The 25,684-nt window shown below is 43.0% G+C and overlaps 1 protein-coding gene across 1 annotated transcript in view; it reads right to left on the minus strand.

The window, feature by feature from the left end:
- NTRK2 (neurotrophic receptor tyrosine kinase 2) overlaps window positions 1–24,900 on the minus strand; it is a 215,783-nt gene extending 190,883 nt beyond the window's left edge. Inside the window, exons 1-2 of the mRNA XM_066604107.1 lie at window positions 24,822–24,900; window positions 23,362–23,825 (exon numbers count right to left, since the gene is read on the minus strand). Of these exons, the coding sequence (XP_066460204.1) occupies window positions 23,362–23,570 (209 nt within the window). The 5' untranslated portion in view covers window positions 23,571–23,825; window positions 24,822–24,900. The remainder of the gene's footprint in view (window positions 1–23,361; window positions 23,826–24,821) is intronic.
- Between the last annotated feature and the right edge of the window lie 784 nt (window positions 24,901–25,684).

Here is a 25,684-nt window from a genome sequence, read left to right on the forward strand (position 1 = left end):
CCTCGGTGTATATGCGTCAGGACCCATGCTGTGCGAACGTGCGCACAAACAGTAGATTTGTGTGCCTGTTCATGGGCTTCTACGCCCCAGATGGTAGTATATATCGTCCGGCCGTGAAAACGTTGGCCGATATACGCTTGTGGGAAAGAAGCCTTCAGATGTAGCAGAGCTGAATTTATTCTGCCCCGGTTTCTTTTGTGGACTGTGAAAATTGCATGGACTTCTAGTCCTTTAGAACCTGGCCACTATTTTCTTTTCTTTTGTAAGAAGGACCATTAGTCTCATTACTATTTAACAACGCATGTTTGAATGTTTAAAATATTTATGTCACACTACAGAAATTGTATTCTTACACAACAAATATGTCAACTTTCTGTTATTCTTTGTTTATTATAAAACCCAATAAAAAGTATTCAAAAGAAAATAAATAATATACTTTGTTACATGTATACATTTCCATTAAAGGGCTGATGTATTCTCCCACATATACAATGACATACAGAGCTTTTAATTCAGTCTAAGACCTCCAACGAAGATTTGAAAAGAATAGTAATGCTACATGCAACATTATTTGTCCTACCCAAACAACAGAAACTACTATGGAACCTGTCTGCCCTATTATTAGCCAATGGAATCCATCAGGCACGGTCACACATTAGATCCAACCATGCATTGTGGTTTTTGTTGTGACCACTGCAGCCAATGGAAGTCCGCAGAGATGTCATCAGTGACGTCCTGTAAAGCGGCCTCAGGGATTCTACATTAGAAGTCCATGTGACAGGTTTAACCCCTTCAGGTGCAGGTTTATTATTACCCTATTATGGCAGGGAAATCTCCAGGGCTTGCTGAGCTGAGTATGCAGTGAAAACCCCAGGAGATTTCAGATGACAGCTTAGTGCTCTGCACATTTTAGCACTAGAGCTGTCCACGGAAATCTTCCGGGGTTTAACTGCATGGTTAGACTTTCTGGGCGTGCCACTAAAGGGATTAAGGGATGACACCAGGCCTGCTGACCGAGTGACATCACCTGGAAGATGCTGCAGCGGTGGACTGCTGAAACGGCGGTGAGTATATTTCTTCTCCATAGTTTGAGCCCAAAACTGTATAAAAAAGTAATTTGGAAAACCCCTTTAAGTTGCTTAACTGAATTAGATTACTGTGCTTTATTATTTTTTTTGTTACAAAAATGCATCAAAACTACATTAATTAGGGGATTTTATAAAAGAAGCTGGAGAAGACATTCCTAGAATTTTCTACAGAAAATATATTGTAGTACTGCTGGTCACAATGTGGTAAAAACATGTATATTCCCTATACATAACATCTTACTATGGCTGAAATAACTAGAACAGATCACAACCCAAGGAAGAAATGTGAACTGCTTTAAGGGCAACGCCTCACTAGTGGGTTTTTTTGCTGTATAAAGGCAAAAATACATTGCCGTAGGTGCAACTACACTCGGCAGTGCTGAGCTGCACCTGAACGAGGGAGATTAAACTCTGTGCCAGAGGAGGCAAGAAGAGAGGTCCTGCCCAATCTCTACCACACGCACTCTTAACTATGTGTGAGATAGATAGGGCAAGTCCGATCTTTTCTCACCTGTACCATTAACGGGCGAGAATACTACTTATGAAAATGAAAGCATTATTACGGCCGCATGATGGGATTAAATCACGCCCATGTTAGGAAGCCTAATGGCTTAAACAGACAGGCGCGTGCGCAAATACGCTCAGCGCTATGGAATGTATTAGCGCATGAACCTTTTCGGTTTTAACTGTTCAAATTTCGTGCAGGTAAAAAAAAAAAAAAAGCGGAAAGACAGGTCCTGCCCTATCTTTTATCACATGTAGTAATAATGCGCAAAAATCACGTTAGCCAAAGCGAAACCACTGAAATCAATGGTTTCATTTTGTCACGTTTTGCAGCCATGATTTTACGTTCATCTGTTTGAGGGCTTCTTTACATGAGCGTGTATCGGCCACCGTTTTCACGGCCGGCGAATATATGCTACCATATGGTGCATTGGATTCCAAAGCATCAGATCACACGGGTGTATTCCCACAGCGTAAAAGGGCCTGGCCGGCCGGTATAGCACCGGGCGTTTTTACACCCAGCAGGAAAGATAGTCCTGAAACTATATTTCCGGCCCCAATACGTCGGCCGCTGAATAGACTTCTATGGGAGCCAATGACAGCGGCCGGAGAAGGGAGGTGGGAGGGAGTTTAGCAGCGCAACTCTCCTTCTTCTCTCCTCCTCTCCACACCTTGCTGGCTGTTTGCAATGGGAAGGGCAGTACGGGGGTGGAGTTAGTTGCTAAGCTCTGCCGCTCCCCTCCCATTGCTGGCTGCTGACAAGGGAAGGAGAGGGGACGTGAGCTTAAGCACACTAGCTTTTGCCCCATCCCACCTCCTTCCTTTGCTAAGAGCCAGTGAGGGGGAGGAAAAAAAGAGACAGCATAGCAGAGCTATTTTACCATGGCCCGGCAGGGCGGGGTGGGGCAGGAACGGGGCTTTGTCATATGGGGGCATAGTACATCAGGGACCCCAACCAATCAGAAGCTGGTGGCGTCTACAAATGTCAAGACTGCTGTATTATGTCGCCACCGCTAACTTCCGGTGGTGACATAATACAACAGTACTGGCCCCCTAACGCTGAAAGATGGCATGCCCTGCATAATGTTCTCTGCTGGGAGCCGCGTCTACTGAGGCCAGCCCACAGTGTGCTCTGAGCTGCCGGAGAGCAGAGCACACTGCCAGCATTTAGTGCTCGCCAGCGGTGGTGCCGCGGACCGTGCAGAAACTCTCCAACAGCCTGGTGCTGAGAGCATCCAATAAAATGGAAATGTTTCTTCACTGCGACTGATCATATTAATTTCTAAGGAACAAACGTAATGAAAAAAGACTAATTGCAAAAAAATGCAGCCTTTAGGGCTTCTTTTCATGGAAGGGATTTAGTCCCGTTATGGGGCCATGATAATCACGGCTCCATAACGGGACAAAACGAAACCATTGATTTTAATGGTTTTGTTTTCACTAGCGGGATTCTCGCGTGTTAATTGTATGGGCAAGAAAAGATAGAACGGGGGAAAGATAGGGCAGAACCTTTGTTCCCGCTTTTTCTAAACTCCCGTGCTATAGCGTGGAGTAGGAATACTCAGAGAGAAAAAATAAACCTGTTCATGCGCAACTATGCTCCGTAGCGGCAAGCGCAGCTGCACATACGGCTGTGTGCTTTTGCCTTCAGACTTTGGGAGGTAACAACTAGATCGGCAAGTATAGTAGCCGATACACAGAGGCACCCGGCTTCTACACCGATGGCCTCGCTACTAACTACAGCAGGTAATAGCATTACAGTATGACAATAGGAATATAGGTGGATTTTCACTGACATACTTTAAGAAGGGCTATGACATGAATATCAATGCTGGACAAATCTTCCTCATCAGAACAATAGAAAAAAACGTAAAGTAGGAAAACTTATATTGCACCTGGAAGAGACAAAAAGATTTAGGGCTGCTTCACACGGGCGTATTTGCGCCTGTAAAATTTGCGTGCGCAATAAGCGGAGAACAGAAGCCATTGATATTAATGGGCTCGTACACATTTCCTATTTAGAATCTGCCCTTTTTTTCTGCCCATTTGCGCAGCACAGGTCCCCATTGAAATCTATATAAGGTGCAAAAATGCGTGCTCAGTGCACACGCAAATTCGCAATACGCTGTGCAATTCCATTAAAAAAAGGACACATCTGGATCTCATTAGGCTAAATAGCCTTTTAACCCTTTCCAATCCAATTTGTATCCTGGTTTTCCTAGTGAGCTTACTCTTTTTTTGCCATTATACACAGCGCTATATGCTGGCTAAAGCCAGTACTGCATGAGGTGACACGTTGGATAGGCTCCGACAGCAGAGAGGCTGGCAATATGCAGTAAGAGAACCCCGACGGATGTCTTCCAACATCAGAGCTGTACAGACTTAAATCATAATGTCTTCAGACGTCAGACAGTGGATTGGAAAGGGTTAAATCAGGGCAGAGGTGTTTGCGTGCATATGAACCGACCCTATATGCGCAAAAAAGTACAGTACTATGCGCAGATACACGCACAAATAAACCCTGCTATAATGCAAATACGTTTCACTGAAGTGCGCGCATTAGCACATACACTCGTGTGAAGAAGGGTAATTTTAAAGGAGACATGGCAGATTTAATGCAGAAATATCAGCACTTTCCATACATCTGAATGCAGCTTGTATAACAACACTAACCAGATGCGTGGACCACGTATTTTTGCAGCAAATATACCACGTGGGAAGATATTAATGCCCAATATCACAGATAGAAGCAGAATAGTGCAGCCCATGCTACTCCCGCTCAGACTTCACAAAGTCAAATGCTCGTCAGTCACCGCAACACATTCTGTATGTCTTGCGCATTATACCGAGACTGCCGATGTGAACTATTCTACAGGGGTTGATGGCACAGTATTGTATTTTTACACTATTATTCTTTAACTGAAATAGTTAATATTAAGCTCACAGAAGTTGGTTCCGCAAGCGGGTGGACCACAACGGATTTAATCTGTGAGCCCGACCAGTGACCCTGCGTACCTCATTAAACTGTATTGTGCATGACCGCAAGGACTCACAGATGGTAATGCCCAGTAAATTTTTTTCTTCTTCTTTTTTTGGTATTTCCCTTATCATCGCCTAGCAATTACGCGGGTAACTGCACTCCAAGCGCAACGTTGATTGCGTATGGGCTGCGGGTAGAATGCCTCCATTGACTTCAATGGAGGCCAGCCACATGGTTTCTGCGGTAAAATAGAGCTTGCTGTGATTTTTCCTCCGCCCGGGGAATACGCAATTCGTTTCCACGAGTGTGAAGGACAAATCAAAAGTACATGCCTTTCAATGCCCACATTTTACTGCAGAAAGTCTGCGCAGACAGCGATCGCACAATCGGCAATACAAAGCCGCCTGTGTGAGCCTGGCATTAACCCTTTCCAATCCAATTTGTATCCTGGATTTCCTAGGGGGCTTACTCTTTTTCTGCCGTTCTACAACGGCGCTATCTGCTGGCTAAAGCCAGTACTGCATGAGTCGACACATTGGATAGGCTCCGACAGCAGAGAGGCTGGCAATATACAGTATGAGAACCCCAACAGACAACCTTAAATCATAATGTCTTAAAACGTCAGACAGTGGCTTGGAAAGGGTTAAGCTCAGTATTACACATGGTTGCACAGGTTAAAAAAGGTTTAAATGCTGTCATTCACGCTGCCATTACCACCTCTTGGGGCAGGAGATTCCATAGTTTTCCTACTCTAACTGTCAAGAACTCCTTCCTACCCGGATGTATAAACTGTCTTCCTTCCACACGTTCTGAAAGTCCCCTGGTCTTTTGTATAGTTCTTTGGAACAATAAATCTTGTAGAAGTTCTTTCTATTGAAGGCATATATACTGTATTTATACATGTTAACGAGATCACTTCTAAAACCCCTTTTACATGGGACAACTGTTGGGACACTGTTAGGTGATGTATTTTTTTTTTCGTGCATTCGGGGCTTATTTTCAAGGTAGGGCTTATATTTTGCTGTGATTTTCTCACAGCGATATCGCTGTCACCCATGTATAAGAGGCCTTAAGGGCTTTTTCACTTGTGCAGGATTTTGTCCAATTATGCAGCAGTGAAAATCACAGAACGAAATGAAACCACTATTTTCAATGGTTACTTTTTCACTATCGGAATTCTCGGGCGTTATTACTACGCCTGAGAAAAGATAGGGCAAGACCTATATTCCCTCTTTTTTTTTTCAAACTTGCGCACTATAGTGCAGAGTTTAAATAGTCGAGGAAAAAAAAACATATCATGCGCAAATACAGCGGCAAGCATATTAGCGCATGCGCCCATGTGTTTTTGCCTGGAGGCGAACAAGAAGATTATCGCTCAGTGAATGGAGGCGGAGCGGACTAGTCTGTCCGCCTCCATTCACAGTAAACAGGCAGTCATTCATAGATGTACGACTGCCTGTTTAACCTGAATGGTGCAGCAGTGGACCAACGCTGATTTTATAGTCTGCATGACAGATCTGATCAGCGATTTACCACTGAATGGTTTTTTCACTGCACACATTCACACTGCACAATTATCATGGAAACTACTCAAACTAACAAGGGATTTGAAGGAATCATCCTTGTAATAAGCGCTTAAGGCCGGCTTCTATCCTTTTTAGGAAAAAACACATGGCACATATGCTAATACGATCGCCGCTACAAAGCATATTAGCACATGAGACAGAGGGGGGATTTTGACTAATCAAACTCAAGTTATTGCTCGAGAGTTTGAAAAAAAAGGTGGGAAGGCGGGTCCTGCCCTATCTTTCCTACATGAAGAAAAAGTATGTGCAAGAAAGATAGGGCAAGTGAAAAATTAAACCATTGAAATCAATGGTTTCGTTTCTTCCTGTTATGCGGCCATGATTTTCATTGCTGTATTATTGGACCAAAGGTCGATTTACACGCAAAGATAATTGTTCAAAAGATTTTTGATTGATTGTTTTGCATAAACTGCTAATGGACACTAATGTCCATTAGCAGCTTATCGTCATCATTTGCATGTAAATGAGCCTCCAGGAGCTGTATGCACAGAACAACAGGTGGTCTGTTCTCTGCATTCTACTCCTTTGTTCTGCCACAGGCTTTCTGCTGAATACAATGTAATCAGTGCTCCTGTGGAAAATACAGCACCATGGACAGCAAACACAGCATGCGTTCTGTGTTATCCTCTCTCCGGCTGAACGATGGATTTTATGCTCACCTAAAAATCATTGCTCATCCGAAGAGTTAAATATGGGAGCATTTACACACAATGATTATCGCTCAAATGATGGCTTTTGAGCGAATTTTAAGTGATGATAGTTGTGTGTAAATGGGCCTTAAAGCACACCCACATGTTTAAACCCTAAGAATATGGAGCCAAAATCTGAATCCCTTGCTTGAGATGTGGTCTTACAAGGGACCTATAGAGGGGTAAGATTACATTGGGATCACAGGTTTATAGCTCTCTTTCTGTACATCCCAAAATCTTTTCTTATTTTTACAGCTGCTGCTTGATATTGAGTACTGATGTTTCATTTATTTGTAAAGGCCCATTTACACCAGCCGATGATCGCTAAAAAAAAAACCCTCTAATCGGTGATCGTTTTAGCGATAATCGGTGAGTCTAAATGTGCGCCCATCATGCGCTTTCGGGCACTGCTAGCTGTTAAATTCAGTCCAACCTAAAAATTGGCATTCAGCCTTATCAGCAGTTCTCCATGGGTAGTGCTGATAGCATTGTTTCCCCCTGGAGAACAAAGGAACTGAATGCAGATAAGAGCCCTCGGGCTATTAACTGCTTTCAGCTAAGGCTTCATTTGCACACCTAATTGCTCTTAAGTAGCTGAGTAGCTACTTAATAGTTTATGCAAAATGATCGCTCAAAGCTGTTATTTGAGCGATCTTTGAGCGATCATCGGCCCATGTAAACCAGCCTTATGCCTATGAACTAAAACTTGGAACATGTGAACATTAACATACAGTGATCAGACCAATAAATATACAAATTCTTTACTTAACATATTAGGAAATGTTAGGCAATTTAATAGACTGTTTTACTTTGACTCAAAATTAAGTTAAATGAACATTTTCAGTTTGCTGTGCTAGACTGCTTCTATAACTCTCATCTATAGCAGTTACCCAAACAGTTACCACTCAACTGTTTTCGGAAGTGTCAACCACCACTGGCAACCACATTCAGCAGGGCTGGGAACAGTGGGGACTAGAACTAGAGATAGGTGAGGATTCCAGTGGTGGGACCTGCATCCTATCACACCTTCATGGCATATCCTGTGAATATTCCACTAAAATCTCATATGGGAATATGGTTTTAATGAAATAAAAACAAATGTTAAATGGGGTGTGGCTAGATTGGATCCCTTGTTGCCTATAGGGCACGTGAACATAATAGAACAGATTCCCACACTTGGGAACCCCTCTATGCCCCAGAGTGCAGAGCTGCTCAGTAAGAGTGGCTCACATCCTGGCAGATCTACTGTTTTTACTGGACAGCCATTGGTGTGAATGCTACATACTATTACATTTCTCCTGCAGCAACCATGCTTCAACAGCAAAATCAGCCATTTGCTGTGAGTGAAGAGAACGGGACTTGGAGCGATCAACTGATCGCAACAAGCTTTGCATTCTATAAGGGGTTGTACATCTTGGCACAAGCCCTGTAAGAGTTGACAAATCTGAATGCCAACATGGACAGATTAATAGTGCATTACAAACAATAGTGCAGTCAAAGAATTAAAAAAAAAATTGCCATTCAGAGAGAAGTACTGTAGGATGAGAAGGAGAAAACTATAACAGAAGTAGTCACTGAAAACAAAAGAGGCATAAAGATGAATAATAAACGGTCTCTCAAAACTTGCCCAATTTGTCCAAGAACTGATCACAAATTTCCCAAGTCTTTTGGGTTAAAGGGGCTGTCCAGTTGTAAACTGTTGAAGGCCTATCCTCAGGATAGGTCATTACTAGAGATGAGCGAGCACCAAAATGCTCGGGTGCTCGTTACTCGGGACGAAATTTTCGCAATGCTCGAGGGTTCGTTTCGAGTAACGAACCCCATTGAAGTCAATGGGCGACCGGAGCATTTTTGTATATCGCCGATGCTCGCTAAGGTTTTCATTTGTGAAAATCTGGGCAATTCAAGAAAGTGATGGGAACGACACAGCAACGGATAGGGCAGGCGAGGGGCTACGTGTTGGGCTGCATCTCAAGTTCCCAGGTCCCACTATTAAGCCACAATAGCGGCAAGAGTGGGCCCCCCCCCACTGTCAGCGTAAAGATCGTTCTCCTCTGCCATAGCTGTAACAGCTGTGGCAGAGAAGAACGATGTTTGCCCATTGAATTCAATAGAGCCAGCAATACAGCAGGTTCCACTGAAAGCAATGGGCTGCCGGCGATCGCAGGATGAATTGTCGGGAAGGGGTTAAATATATAAGCCGTTCCCTGCAATTCATCCAGAAATGTGTTACAATAAAAAAATATACTGGCGTATAAGGCGACGGGGCGTATAAGATGACCCCCCAACTGTCACCTTATACGCTGGCAATACAGTGGGGCAAAGAATAAAAATCATTACTCACTTCTTCTGACGTTCTGCGGTGCTCCTGCAGGCTGTTGCTCCCTCCTGGTCCATGGCAGAGCATTGCTTTCTGGACGCAGGGCTTGAAATCCCCGCCTCCAGAAACACAGCCAATCACAGCCATTCAATGACATCATTGTCATTGGCTGTGATTGGCTGAAGGCACGTGTGTTTCTGGAGGCGGGGATTTAAAGCCCTTCGTAGAGAAAGCAATGCTCTGCCGGGAACCAGGAGGGAGCGACAGCCTGCAGGAGCACCGCAGAACGTCAGAAGAAGTAAGTAATGATTTTTATTCTTTGCTCCACTGTATTGCCGGCGTATAAGGTGACAGTTGGGGGGTCGTCTTATACGCCCCGTCGCCTTATACACCGGTATATATTTTTATTGCAACACATTTCTGGATGAATTGCAGGGAAGGGCTTATATATTTAACCCCTTCCCGACAATTCATCCAGCGCTCGCCGGCAGCCCATTGCTTTCAATGGAGACGGCTGTATTGCTGGCTCCATTGAATTCAATGGGCAAACATCGTTCTTCTCTGCCACAGCTGTTACAGCTGTGGCAGAGAAGAATGATTTGTCTTCTATATGTTCTCAATGGGGTCGGCACTGCTGCTGCCGGCCCCATTGAGCGCATATAGAGAAGAGAACAGAAATCGCAGATCGCACATAGGTGCGATCTGCGATTTCTATGGCCTTAAGAAGGACCATTGGGGTTCTTGAAACCTAAAATACTCCTAACACTCTCCCTATAGCAGCTCCAACACGATAGCACTTTCCCTGAACTAATGTCAGAATGCATCTGTGGCGAGCCGCGGGAGGGGCAGATTTTAATACTCGGGTGACACCTGATCTCCCCAGCCACTCACTGCAGGGGGGTGGTATAGGGCTTGAACGTTGCAGGGGGAAGTTGTAATGCCTTCCCTGTCTTTCTATTGGCCAGAAAAGCGCGCAAATTTCTCAGGGAAGAAAATGAAAGTAACCCGAACACCGCGTGGTACTCGTTACGAGTACCGAGCATCTCGAACACCCTAATACTCGAATGAGTATCAAGCTCGGACGAGTATGCTCGCTCATCTCTAGTCATTAACAGTAGATCGATGGGTGTCTGTCCACTATCTGGGACCCAGACCAGTACTGTAGGTCTGCACTGAGCAGATTTTTGCAGGAACCAGACAGCTCTATTTCCACTGCTGTGTTCATGTTTAGTATTACAGGCAAAGTTCCCATTCATTTCAGTAGGAACTTTATCTGCAATACCTAACCAGGCCACTGCAGTGGGAGTGGAGCACTTTCCTTCCTGCAGAAATTAACTCAGTACATGAGGACATCAACATATAGAACAGCTTATAGACTGAGGTCCTGGGTGATAGACTCCTGCTGATCTACTATTGATGGCCTATTCTTAGGATAGGCCATCATTAGTTTTCAGCTGGACAGCTCCTTTAATGATGAAGCCATGGGGGGTTGCTTATGAGCAAAAGTATGATTAAAAGTTTTAGTTAATGCTTATGAGAGATTGACAATGCAATGCTGTATTACCACATACACATATTACCCTCACTGCTTACATGATCATAACCTATTGTGGTAATTAACAGGCACTCTGGATGCAGTTTCCATTCTCTGGTGATGAGCCACATGGCCATAAATGCCTGACCCAGATATTTTAGTTAGTTTTTATATAATTCAAAGTTAACATTTCAATGTCATTCAAATTTGCTGCGGTCAGTAATAGCATTAAACATTTCTGAAAGGATATAAGGAGACAGCATACAAAATGTAGAACTGCATGAGAGTAAAATGTAGCAAGATTCTCTCTTCTTTCTGTGGACCCCAGAGAGAACATGAAGCCACTGCTTATGGTTAAGGCCGCCTGCAGACGGGCGGAAATTCCACGGGATTTCCGCCGCTGGAAGCCTGCATAGGATTGCGTTAAATGCAATCCTATGCAGACGGCCGCGGTTTGTCCGCACGAAATCTCGCGCGGCAAACAAACCGCGGCATGCTCTATTTCTGTGCGGGGCTCGCAGAGCCCCACAGTGAAACGTCACTGCCCGGCAAGCCGGCACATCAAACAGCCGGAGCCGCGGGGTCGGGTCCCGCGGTGAGAATCCTCGCACCCGGATCCGACCCGCCCGTCTGCAGGCGGCCTTAGGGACATACTACATCTCAAAAAATCAAAAGCATTGCTTTACTGTCAGAACTTTAAATGCATTGCACATTCTCCAGCATGTTTGGTGTAGGAAGATTTAATATCACCAACATGTTTTTGTATTAATTAAAACCAGATAATGAATCATTTTCCATTTTACTAATCTGCTTTTATTTTTGATTGTAGAGTTTTTTATTATATTGTCTATACATGTCTAAGGGGGGCGGCTATCCTTCCTGAGCTGCATTTAACAGCATCAAGAGCATTTAGAGAGATGCTTTACAGCAGCTTCATGGGCCATTCACACAATGGACAGGAGGGAACCCATTGAAATGCATGGGAGACTGTTCTAGACATGTTCTATGACCTGTGTAGGGTCATTTTGCAGGGAGGGGGAACAGATAGCCCCAGTTTATTCCTATTGTGAATGGTGGATCCTGTGTTATCTATATATAAGTGTTACCTATCAGTGTAATCCTGCCAGGGATGTTAGATGACGGCTGCAAAGCTTTCTCTACAGATCAGGGAGTGACAGACTAGTATTAGGCTCTGTGGGCAGTTTAAAAAATGCAAGATTTCAGAAATTTTCAAAAAATATATAGATTGTGACTGCAAATTTAAAAAAACACCAAAAATTCTTTAAAAGTTCATATAACACAAAAATGTGGTTTATGTAATAGGTCACTTTCTGATGACATATTCCCTTTAAAATGGAGTTTTGAGACATCTTGAAAAACACAATATAAAGGCAGCTGATATAAGTATTGATCCAGGGGTCGGCCCACTTGCGAGTGAAGATCAGGAAAGAATTGTTTCCACCTTATGGCAAATTGGACTACTTTAGGGAGGCCTTATTGCATCCTACTATGTAAAGGATGAGAGGTTTCTCGAGGACACTATGATATAGTGAATGCAGTGGGATTCTATTATCAGGTAGAAAGCACTAGAGATTCATAGGTGCTAGTGTAATGTCTAAAATAAAAAGTTGTAGCAGTTTCAATTCTCAGTTGCACCATTTAGTTTCGATTCCAATTCATTTACACCTTTTACAACATGTATGCTTATGGATACCGAGAAATTGTTCTAAACAATGTGCTTTATTAAAGTTTTAATGGACCATAAAGGGAGAAGATTATCTCCCAGATATACAATAGAGAAATAAGTCAGCCTGCATTAACACATAGTAACAAAACAGTGTAAAAATATTCATCCTCAAGATGGATAAAAGACCAAAACACTGAACTCTGCACAAGGAGACACCGCTCAAAGCCGGGGAAATGTTACCAAAAACTCAAAAGAAATCTGAATCTCAGCTGCATGCTATGGAAAGTTGGAATATGCAGCACTATGGGGATCGCAGAGGCATTTGCAGACTTTTAGAACAATGTAAAAATTATTCATATTAACACTAAATGGAGAGAGAAGCTCATTGAGAAAGCAGGAAAATGTCTAAACAAAGCTGTCTTCAAGAAGGAGCCTTCTGCTCCCCAGAGAAACTAGTGCAGGGTATAAAGTAGCAGATGTATGAAGAAGTACAGTTCAGTAGTTTAGTCGCTGTTTACACGGCTACAAGTCTCGCTACTCCATTAGGATTTATTTTTCAAGACAGATCCATCAAAGCTGCCATGTTTCTACTAAGGCCGGCGGCACACGAATGCGTTAGATTTCGCATGCGGGAGCTAGTAGCGGAATTTGGCCCTGAGCCCGTCCGCCGTCCGCACGTATCTGTATTTCTCTGCATTGTGGATGGTCTGGACGGACGGTTCGCTGTCGGACATGCACAGTACAGATTTCCTTTTTTGAAATCCCAGCTTTTCCCACGCCGTCACTAGGCGATGACACGGAGTCTGCGATCTTTCCGCATTTGCGGAGGACCACGGGTTGGATGGCTTCCATTGACTACAATGGAAGCTGTCCGCGCAGAATCCGTGCAGAAATAGAACATGCTGCGATTTTTTCTGCAAGCGGAAATCGCAATCGCTGTCCGCTCGTGTGAGCAGACTTGCAAATGTTCTATTCTTGCTAGTGGATGTAGAATGGTGCAGATTGTCCGCACGGGTGACAATCGCGGATTCCACAATCCAAATCCAGCCGGCCTAATACAGCTACCTAGCTACTTCAGTGTCCCGCACCGTGATTTAAAAAGCTGCGCAACTTACTTAATCCCCAATGTTATCCCTGCTAAATTCCGCAGTTTATTATACAATTTTGTGGGGATGTATTTGTGAGCGCAGAATTTGCCTGCGCAATTCACGGAGAATAGAACCCATTTGAATCGGTCCGTTCTCATCTCCGTATTTTGCATGCACATATCTCACACAGAAAAAAAATAAGACCTTCTCTGAAGGGCACCATAGAAGTCTATGGGAGGTGAGCGCATAAATCAGCAGAAACATGCGTAAAATGCTGCACAATTCCTTGAAAAAGCAAACACATCTGGACCTCATTAGGCTAAATAGAATTTTAAATTAGGGCGGCGGTGTTTTACAAGCGGACGTGAACAGGCCCTGCGTGCGCTAAACGTATTGTACTATATGCCAATACACGCACAAATGAAAGTCGTTCAGTGTGCTACAGTTGTTCCTCCAATCCACGGTTGCAGGTTTCATTTTTCACCACCCAAGATGGTTCCCACAGTGGAATGGCAGAATTAGATTGCCAATGTACTCTATCTACTCTCTGACTGGCCACAGCAGCTTGTGGGATCAGTAAAGGACAATCAGAGCAGTGAACAATGTTGGCATGTATGATTTGACTTGTTGGTGCAACTGAAGGTAATTTATTCCAGTGCTGAGCGCAAGTTCAGACTGAAGAATAGAATAACAGGAGATCCAAAGTAAAATGCAGTAGACTAGAACGGACTTTGCTAACGGACTGTGGAAATGGCGACAAGGTACTACCTGAACCACTCAAACTGCACCAAGCTCTCAAGCGGAGCACCTGCCCTAAAAAGGGTGACCATGCTGCAGGAGAAGAGCTAAACCCGAGAGGAACAGGCAACACCAACTGCAGAATGCCAGCCACAATGTACTAGAGAACTAAGCACGGAATATGGGTAAACTGAGCACAGAACTACAGAGCATAGAACCACTGGGAACAGAGCACTGACCACAAAAGCAGAAGTATAATTGGAATAATTTGCAAAAAGCACTTGTAGTGGCCCAGTACATGCTTTCCTGGCCCCCTCCATAATGTCATACATGTATGTCTTATGTAGATGCTCTGTGCAAAACTGTCTTGTCATTCTGTTATTTGCTGCAGCAAATGAGAGGTTAACGTCTGCAAAGTGTGAGCTGACTGTCTGTAAATGTATCAATTTATATCCTGTCACGTGGTATGAGAGAAGCTATAAAAGTGAGCGTATGAGAGCGGGAAAGGAGTCAAGTCCATCTTCAGGAGCTTAGAAAGTAAACCATAGAGGCACATGGGGGCACCTTCAGCCCTCATGTGTTGAAGATGGAAGAAAAGGAGAGATTCCACCTAGTGTGTGTTCCTGGAATGAAGAGAATGTGAGCCCCCAAAGAGAGAGAGAAAGTAAGCAGTAAGTAAGTGCATCTTTCCAAGGCCTAGTGCAGAGGTACTCATTTCTAATTGTTTCATACCCAAGCGTCCTATAGTCTGGGACTGCCGGGTGGAGGTACTCTCATTGTTCACACAAGCGTCCTGAAGTCTAAGTCTGCTGAGTGGAGGTACGCATCTTTAATTCATAACACACAGGTGCCCTGAAGTCTGGATCTGCCATGTGGAGGTACTCTAGCTTATCTATTGCCTGCACTTCCTCAATCTGTAATTTATGCCTTGTGTATTGCTAAAGTTTCATCTAAAGTAAAGTTGTTCCAGGCCCTGACCGTTCCCGGGCACCTGAGGTACTCTATTTCAGTCTGTGGCTCATTTATTTCTCTGCTGAAGCTGATGGCGGTGGGTACCAGAACGGTGGCGTCACCCGTGACAACCACAATCCCTGTTCCGTCATCTATTGGGCATCCCTATCCTAGGGGTGTCCGTAAGAGGCCCAGCGCTGCCCTGGCCTTGGCTGCGTGCATCCCTCCGGGAAGGAGTGTGGTAAGTGCCACCGTGACAAGCCAGCATCTTGCCCTCCCAGCTCCTCAGCATATGCCATGTGCCCTGGGTCACCCTACAGGACGCTGCATATTCGGTTCAAATACCCTCTCAGAGACACTGATAGGCTGGCTGGGCAAATAAACAGTCAAGCCAGCCTAGCAGCACTTGAACAATAAATAGCACTTTGCATGCACTGCCTGGCGCATCACGTGGTCCAGCGTCAATTTAGTGACATCACCCAAAACTGCCGCTAGTAATCAAAAAGGCATGTAGTTACAAAATTGTTGTGGAGGGATGGCAGAAAAGAACAACTGCAGATATTATACACCCTCCCACACCTGTCTTGGGAAAGAACTTTGTCCAGAAATCGGGTCACTTTAACCCCTTAAGGACATGGCCTATTTTAGGCTTAAGAACGCAACGATTTTTGGCGGATTTTCATCTCCATTTTTCAAAAGCCATAACTTTTTTATTTTTCCGTTGACGCGGCCGTATAAGTGCTTGTTTTTTGCGTGGCGAACTGTAGATTTTATCGGTGCTACTTTTGGGTACATAGACTATATCGTAAAACTTTTATAATTTTTTTTATGATAACAGGGAGAGAAAACGCATCAATTCTGCCATAGATTGATAAATGACACAATAATTTTTTTCTGCGGGCCGGTACGGTTACAACGATACCAAAATTCTTATATTTTTTTTAGGTTTTTCCATTTTTTTGCAATAAAAAAACCTTTTTTTGGAAATCTTTTTTTTTTCTCTATCGCTGCATTAAAAGTCCTGTAACTTTTTTATTTTTCTATATACAGAGCTCTATGGGGCTTATTTTTTGCGAGACGAGTTGTAGTTTTTATTGGTACCATTTTGGGGAATATACAGGTTTTTTAATCACTTTTATTGCATTTTTTGGGAGGCAAAATGCTAAAAATTAGCATTTTGCCTCTGTTTTTTAGCGGTTTTTTTTACACATTTTGCCGTACAAAATAAAAAGCATGTTCAATTTTTTGTACAAGTGGTTACGGACGCATCAATACCCAATATGTGGCATTTTAATTTTTTTATGCTTATATTAGAAAAAGCACAAAAAAAGTGTGTTTTTTACATTTTTATTTTCTATTTTTACACTATTTGAGTCCCTCTGAGGGACTTGCAGCACTGTGCCTATGATCGCTGTTATAAGGCATGGCAGAGCTACTGCCCTTCCATGCTTTATCGCTTATACAGCAATCATAGGCATTGGCACTACAGGACGCCCTCTGTGAACTCTTTCCCTGCCACGATCTACTTAAATCTGGTAAACCTTGTTGTGTAAACCCCCCCAACAACTTTTGTTATGTGTATGGAAAATTCACTCCAAAAACTCAAAGAAAGCCAATCACTGATGTAGTTAAGAAGGCTTATAAACTGTTTTTATGATTGTGCTCTCAGAGATCAGAATAAAAACTTTGCACCTCATATTGCTTGCATAACTTGCACAACAACTCTAACACAATGGATGGAAGGAAAGCGCCGAGCCATGAAGTTTACTGTCCCAATGATTTGGGTGCCTTCAGTGAAGAACAGGGTGAACGCTTTCACCAAGACATCCTTAGTATGGAGCATCGTTATCAGGGACACTGGAGAACTTTGATGATGGGGGATTACTGTTGGTTTCTGGTTAGGGAGACTAATGAGACACCATACAAGAGAAAAGCTTCATCATCCTATATTGCCAAAGCAAATCAGTTTGAACGTTGCAATATGTAAATGTTAGTGCTTTTGTTGGTCTCACATTCACAAATCCATTACCAGAAAAACATTATTGAGTTCTGAGTGTTACTATTTCTTGTATTTAAAACCAGACAATGTTTGGCAATACTGTATGATTGTCTATGTAATAGAGCTGTGTATCTCAGAAATGTGATGTGATAGATAGAATCTGATTCTTCCACTGAATTCAGCACCCCAAAATTAGTTAGATCAGCCTGTTTCCAAACCAGATACAGAAAAAAGTTTTTTGATTTGTTGACCAGTGTTATCGTTCAGTTTTGCACGATTCAACGATTACCTGAATTAATTGTTCGGTGTTAAAGGGCCCATAGTCGGTTTTACTGATGTATATTTATGTTTGCTGTTTTTAAGGCTTTAATTTACAAAAAAAAATGCTAATTCCAATGGGTCCCTATTATTTGACTTCATCTAAATATAAACATTAAGTCATGTGTTTATAAACAAACAACTTTAAATATAAACACATTGTTTATAGACAAAGCACACACTATAAACAGCTGAATTACACTGATACATTGAATGTGAACCTGTCCAGGTGCTTTGATTTGTTAAAGGGTGCCCTGTACTTTTTATACTATGGTCCTACCACAAAATGTCTACATTTAAATTATTTCTTTTCAATTTTTGGATTTCTTTAAAGGGGTTGTCCCGCGCCGAAACGGTTTTTTTTTTTTTCAACCCCCCCCCCCCCCCCGTTCGGCGCGAGACAACCCCGATGCAGGGGTTAAAAAAGAACACCGCACAGCGCTTACCTGAATCCCCGCGCTCCGGTGACTTCTTACTTACCTGCTGAAGATGGCCGCCGGGATCTTCTCCCTCGGTGGACCGCAGGGCTTCTGTGCGGTCCATTGCCGATTCCAGCCTCCTGATTGGCTGGAATCGGCACGTGACGGGGCGGAGCTACACGGAGCCGGCATCCTGCACGAGCGGCCCCATTGAGAAAAGAAGAAGACCCGGACTGCGCAAGCGCGTCTAATTTGGCCATTAGACGCCGAAAATTAGGCGGGCTCCATGGAAACGAGGACGCCAGCAACGGAGCAGGTAAGTGAAAAACTTCTTATAACTTCTGTATGGCTCATAATTAATGCACAATGTACATTACAAAGTGCATTAATATGGCCATACAGAAGTGTATAGACCCACTTGCTGCCGCGGGACAACCCCTTTAAGGTGAATTCCTTTCTGGATGCTACTCTATCAGAAAGGCCCTAACAGAAATCATACTGTATCGCTGTGCTTTGGAATTCAACAGGTCCTGTGACCAGGTAGACCTCTGCTATAAAAGAAGAGACATCCTCAGGATAAGGGCTTATTCAGACGACTGTATATCAGCCGCGTATTCATGTCGGCAGATATATGGCGTCCCTCTCTGCAGGGGGAGGAGGCTGGAAGAGCCAGGAGCAGTGCACTGAGCTCCCGCCCCCTCTCCGCCCCTCAGCACTATTTGCAATGGGAGGGGGTGGGACGAGGGCGAAGCCAACTCCCAGGACTTAGCTCCGCCCCGCCTTCTATCGTTGCAAATAGTGCAGAGGGTCGGAGAGGAGGCGGAGAGGGGACGGGAGCTCAGTGCACTGCTCCCGGCTCTTCCAGCCTCCTCCCCCTGCAGAGAGGGACGCCGTATATCGGCTAGCGTGAATACCCGGCTGATATACGTTTGTCTGAATAAGCCCTAAGCAAGAGCAATAAAAAATACTAGACCTCTATAGTCAGTCTCATGAAGAGAATGCAGCCAATAGTGGTGGCATTGAGTGTATCAGTCCGCCATTTGTAGTTGGGGATTGGCCACCTGCCCTGCCCTCACCTTTCCTCTGATCAACAGAGATGGCCGTGTGATAAACGCTGGAGTGATACACTCAATCGTACCATTAGCTGTGTTCTCTTCATAAGGCCAACTACACTCGGGTGAGCGCGATATCGAGCCAACAAATTGTGCTCGAAATCATGCTTGTCAACCTGCATTTTACCTGCAGATGTCAGGCAATTTCCAGGCAAAAATCGCCTTGCATTCTTTCTGTGAAATTTCGATCCTCATGCGCAGGTTTCACGCGCAAGAGCGAATTGGAAGGGTTTCCCATTCACAAAACTTCACATCACACAGCATGCCAAAGCCATGCGATGTATTTAAGGTCCCATTGAAAACAATCGGCGATGCATTCCGAGGAAGGTGAAAAAATAGAAAATGCCATAAATTCTTCCCCCACCACATCGCAGTGAGTGAAAACATTGCTCATGTGTTAGACTCTATACAAAAGAATGGAGTTCATATTCGCACGAGTTTTGCGAGTCTTGCAAGACTCTGGGGCATAAATGGAGTGTTAAGGTTAGCAACCAAATCCATGTAAAACATGTAAGGATCTACTGCCTATGATGAACATATTCCATCTTAAATATGCAAATATAGTAAAGCAATAGTTATTATTGTGTTAAATATACATTATGTTGTTGTGTATTGTGGTTAATGTGCAGTTACGTTTATAGCAACTAATACTGCTCAGATGTGATGGTCAGGACAAGAACTAGCCTGTGTAGTTAATGGACTCATTTATATAAAGTGCATGAATACTCCACAGCGCTGTACAGATATTGTCATAACTTACATGGCTCCCTGTCACAATCTAAATTCCATATTACCCTATTAGTAAGTTTTTGGAGTGTGGGAGGAAACCAAAGTACCTGCAGGCAACCCAAACCAACATGAGGAGAATATGCAAACTTCATACAGATGTTCTCCTTGATTAGATTTAAACCTAGGACTGCAGTGCTGTTAAAAACAGCATTGCACGCTTTTAATCATTAGAAGAGCTAATTATTTTCCCTTATATTTGAAAAAATCCTCTTGCAATTATGCAATACTTTCCATAGAAAAAAGGGAAGGAATCAACCCCTGCTGTGATTGTCAATCAGATTCCTCACAGTACATAGCTTCACTCTATACTAGCAAGCATTTTTGTAACATTAGTACCCATAGTGGATACATAGTCACAGATTGATAAACTAGATATATGGGCTATATATATATATATATATATATATATCTATATATATATATATATATATATATAATGGAAATTTCCCAAAATACCACACCACTCCTAGGTCACGCTGCCTTTCGGTAACACTGCACATTTCAAAAATCCCCCAAATTTCCTGTGTTTATCAGGCATAGCACTTACTAAACACATTTTTAAGTAAGCCAAGGCCTGCAAGAGAGTTTCATGGAAACAGTAATATAATAAAATGTTCATTCATTGTATGGAAGATGAAAATATAGTACCAGGGGAATGTACTGTCATAAAGAAGGTCATTAAACATCCAGTACACTGTTTATTATAACTACAAGCATAGTGCAGATTTCAAGATTTCCAGTACAATATCATTAATAAATAAGCATAAAAAGTCATAAATGCAGCCAATTGGCCATTTAGTCAAGTAGCTTCATGGATCTAAACCATAATTATTGTTGTAAAGTCAAACACATTAACAAATGGCTTGCAATGAGGGACCACACCTTGAATAAAACCTGCATTTTAATACAATATAATCAAAGCAAGCAATGTGTAGCTAATGACCAGGCAGACTTCATCTATCTATCCAGCTTATAAGGATGACTGTTGTACAATGGCAGACATATTGTGCAATAATAGATGTTATTCCAAATGTTGCAGGCATTCAGAATGGACTGAACCCACAGAAAACTTGCTAAACTTCTGCATCACTTCATCTTCTAATTCCATGTATGAATAACATGCCAGACAATAGCTGTATGGGTGTACCAGCTGAACACACCTTCGCTATGAGCTTTCAGTACAATTGGACCCCACCTTCTATTAAGATCATTTAATTAAGAACTGGCAGCATTAATGTTTCACTGTGAGAGTTGGAGCTGTAGTAATAATGTTAGTAATTACTGTTAATAATCAGCATTTATTTCACTAATATCAAACTCAGAGGCATGACTTGAATATCCTCGGTTACCATTCAAAATCTATAATGGCCTCCCATCTATCATAAGTCATTCAGAGTACTGGTCCTTCTATATGGGACAGAGTTTTAGGACCCCCTCAGGCTCCAGGAGCAAGATCCAACTGGAACCTCTTCACTCTCTTTAGCTACAAGCCTGGTCAGAATGCAATGTTAGCACTTTATGCCAAACAAAATGAAGAGCAGCTGATATATCAGTCTGCCCATGCAGAAAATACAGTGTTTGTATTAAAATTGTATCAACATGTTATGCACCACTACCAAAATGGCAACATAGTATCATTCTAGCAGTAATGTGTCTAACTGCATCTATTGATCTATTCTACAAGAATGCCATTCCTACAGGAGCATCATAGAAGCCAACTAAATTATTTCATATATTTTACCACTCATAAGTAAAAAGAAGTGAACTGATGTTCATTGTTTCTCCAGTTTGCTAATGTGTTCAGCCGTCTCATCTGCTAAAGTGTCATCAAGAACTGTAATTACTGTAAATGCAATAGAAGTCGAAAGAGATGAAGAGGAAGCAGATGCCTTATATGGCTAATATGTGGAGGTGTAAAGCGAATCATCTACTACCACTCACAGACCCACACATGCAGTGGCAGAAATAGACAATGCACAGTGCTTGTGACTCCCCTGCATTAGCTAGCAGGTAGGGCACACACAAGAGTAATGCTCTGCAGTGCTTTTGCTCAGAAACATGATCTGTACTGACTAGCATTTCTTCAGTGGATTTGACTATTTCTTTCTGTCTGGAGGTTATTGATTTCCTGCTTCACTGAGGCACTGATGTCCTGGATTATAGTACTATTAACATTATTACAGATTAGGAGGATATACTGTGAAGCAGAAACAATTGATCTATCAGTGGGATATGTGCTTGCAGCAATGAGATAAGGGTACATAAATTAAGCTAGAAGCTTTTCAATGGAATCATTTGTAAATGTGCAAGCATGGTGTGAAAAGGATGAGCACAACCTAGTTGGCTCATACCTTAACATGGAGAGACATAAATGTACAGGATTTCCCACTTCTAATTGCAACTCAAAGAATGCAATATGGCCCTCAATCTACTGTTTTTTCCTTGTAGGAACAAGCTTTCCTATTATTTCTATTAATGATACTATTGGGCTAAGAGGACATTGCAGAAATGATAATATTATAGCTTATGCAGGAGCACGAATATCTGAAGCAGCAATCACCTGCACTGTGCCATAGAAGTATTGTGGGCTACAGCAGCAGCAGGTGCAGCAATCACCAGCACTATGCCTTGCATTTCAGAGAACTGTGATCTACAGCAGCAGCATCAGGTGCAGCAATCACCTGCACTGTACCTTGGAAGTAAAAGTATTGTGGGCTACAGTATGCAACAGCAATCACCTGCACTGTACCTTAGAAGTAAAAGTATTGTGAGCTACAGCAGCAGGTGCAGCAATCACCAGCACCATGCCTTGCATTTCAAAAAACTATGATCTACAGCAGCAGCATCAGATACAGCAATCACCTGCACTGTACCTTGCAAGTAAAAGTATTGTGGTCTACAGCAGAAGGTGCAGCAATCACCAGCACCATGCCTTGCATTTCAGGGAACTGTGATCTTCAGGGACTTTTCACATGGGATGGAATTAGTCTGTGTGGACATTTCTGCATCATGTTGTTATCCCTATGGGGCTTGAACATCTTGCAGAATTGTTATTGTGGATTTCTAACATACAGAAGATGTAGATCTGCAATTAAAGTCTGCATAAAAAAGCACAAGAAATTCCGCAAGACATTCCGTAGAACACATTCCGCAATTAAAAATGCAACAAAATCTGCGCTAATTGACAAAATCCCTATCTGCACTGCATCGTGCGGACAATTCCGTCCCGTGTGAAAGGTCCCTGAGGAGCAGCAGCATATGGTGCACCAGGTACCTGCACTGTGTATTAGTAAAGTATTGTGATCTGTGCAGGCGCAGCAGCATCAGGTGCACCAGCCAGGCACTGAGAGTCTTGTCATCAGATTTCTGTCTAGGGAATTCAAGCTATTGAGATTTATCATCCAAATGGTCTTAAAACCTTATCAGATAGGAATCAAGTCAAATGAAATCACCATCAGGCTTTTAGAGCTTCCCTCCATCCCCCACCCCTCACAGTCATAACAGAAATAATGCACAGAAGCTTAGCACAATATATACAGTATATAAGGGAAATACATACATTTCAGTGATGTTGGCAGCATGGGAGATGTTCTTCAGCACTGGGAAAGCTACGAACCACGGCGTCTTAACACAGGAGATCCTTTTGGAGTCACAAGTGCAGGAATCAGGACAGGCCAATGCCCTCCATAATAACCCCAGGAAGATCCAGCAGGTGTAGAACCACATTGGCATCACATTGGGTCCATGCCTCCCTTTCCAAAGGGCCATGATAGCTGTCAGCTCCACCGACCCTATAGAAGAGCAGGTAAATCCTCTATAGCCCCAATGCTGGGCGCAGAGCCTCCTGGTAACACGCAGCCTTTATAGGGTAGTGGGGGTCATCATCCTTAGCAGTAGGGTGGTATTAGGTGATGTGAAGCATTATTAGAGCCTGGTGGACAGGTATGTACAATGGATGATGTGCAGGAGGGTCTCCCGGGCCGCTGCTGATGCTACACTATGCTCTTCACAAGCTCCCTATAGCTGGAAGGAAAAGACACAGATAAAGAGGGACACAGAGGATCTGCTCACAACAACTAACAATCTACTTGCAAGCAAGCTATACATTCATCACCAAGCAAATCTACTAAATAAGACAACAGATCCATCTGGATCAGCAAAGAGCTAGCAATCTAAGCATACTGTATGAACAAATCTCATACACATCCACTAGTAAAAAGCAACCAGCTAGCAATCTAATGCATACTGTATCCACAAATCTCATACACATCCATTATATAAACAGTTATCAATCTAATACACATTGTATCCACAGATCTCATAGACCTCCACTAATAAAAAGCAACCAGGTAGCAATCTAATACATACTGTATCCACAAATCTCATATACATCCATTATATAAGCAACTAGTTAGCAATCTAATACATACTGTATCCACAAATCTCATACACATCCATTATATAAGCAACTAGTTAGCAATCTAATACATACTATATCCATAAATCTCATACACATCCATTACATAAGCAGCCAGCTTGCAATCTAATGCATGCCCACCATACTTAACCACGATTAGCAACTAGCAATCTTCCACCAATATACATATACCTCCTATACATATTAATCAGGGTAAGCAAGCAGTTACCATTTTACCTCCCTCCCCCAAATACATATGCAACAGCATCAATATCAGCAAGCAGATAGCAATCTCCAGTAAACATAATCATCATTTAAAGTATACCCCTGACTCATCATTACACATGATTCACACGTCCAGTTTCTGCTATAGTAATGGACTCACCATATTTCCCAGCTATTCCATAGCATCACTCATTTGCTGCTTCTATAGATGATTCTATCAGCACCTGCATCTAGTAACACTGAGCTCTGCTATGCATTATGTCACATAGGCAGCTCTTGTCTAAGCAGCCACTAGCAGATGAGTCCTGCACACACTGGTCAGCAGATGATCAGCACCAGCAGAGATGAGGAGAGCAGTGCATGGGTAAAGCTCCTACCTGGGAGGCTGCAGTGATTTCAGCTGCTAGATACAGAGATGGATGGATTGCTCTGCACTGACTGCAAGGGATCCAGCCTCAGCTTTTTACACACTGTCTCTCCAGTGCTAATAATAAGTAGAGCTTCTCCCTCCCATCCCCATGCCAATAGCTGGGGAAGAACAAGTGACGTGAGCAGTGACTCAGGCTAATTCTCCTAGAGCCCAAAGGAGCAAAGACAAAGCAACAAGAGGGGAGACTAGTGGGGGTTTGTCTTCATCAAGACACAATTATGCCCTGCACACATACATATGACCACAGCAGTGCAGTGTGCACTATACACCTACCATATACAAGCCTGCTATAGGGGCTCCTTCATCTGCTCATGTGCTGCAAGGACTCCATCTACACTTACACCAGACATTACAGGGGACGTGATTGGAATGCATAAAGCCAATGCTGTTTACCATGACAATTACCTGCTGCTATTAATATGCACATAAGGAGCTGCACACTGCAGGAGCATTTCCATTGATCTCTCACAAATGGCCACATCTGTGGATCCAGCTATAAATCATATATATTTTAGAATGAATCATTTATGATTTAAAGGACTTGAAGTGCACTGCATGTGAGCAATGCTCAGAAAATGCCCCTGACATGTCAGATGTGAAGGCATGGAGTCCCTTCATGTAGCATGCATAGACTGATCAGATGAATGCACAGCCTACCAACATTGATGGCTATAGTATTAGAATATGTGCCTACCAATAAGCCTTTTCATTTGTGGTTTTAGATTTTTTTTTCCGCAGTAATTTAAAAGGAACAGAGAAATCTACCGCATTGACAGGAAAGATGCTGAGCCTGTGGGGAGGACTCTGCTG

Source organism: Eleutherodactylus coqui, chromosome 5 (assembly GCF_035609145.1).
Source record: "Eleutherodactylus coqui strain aEleCoq1 chromosome 5, aEleCoq1.hap1, whole genome shotgun sequence".
Classification (NCBI taxonomy): Eukaryota; Metazoa; Chordata; class Amphibia; order Anura; family Eleutherodactylidae; genus Eleutherodactylus; species Eleutherodactylus coqui.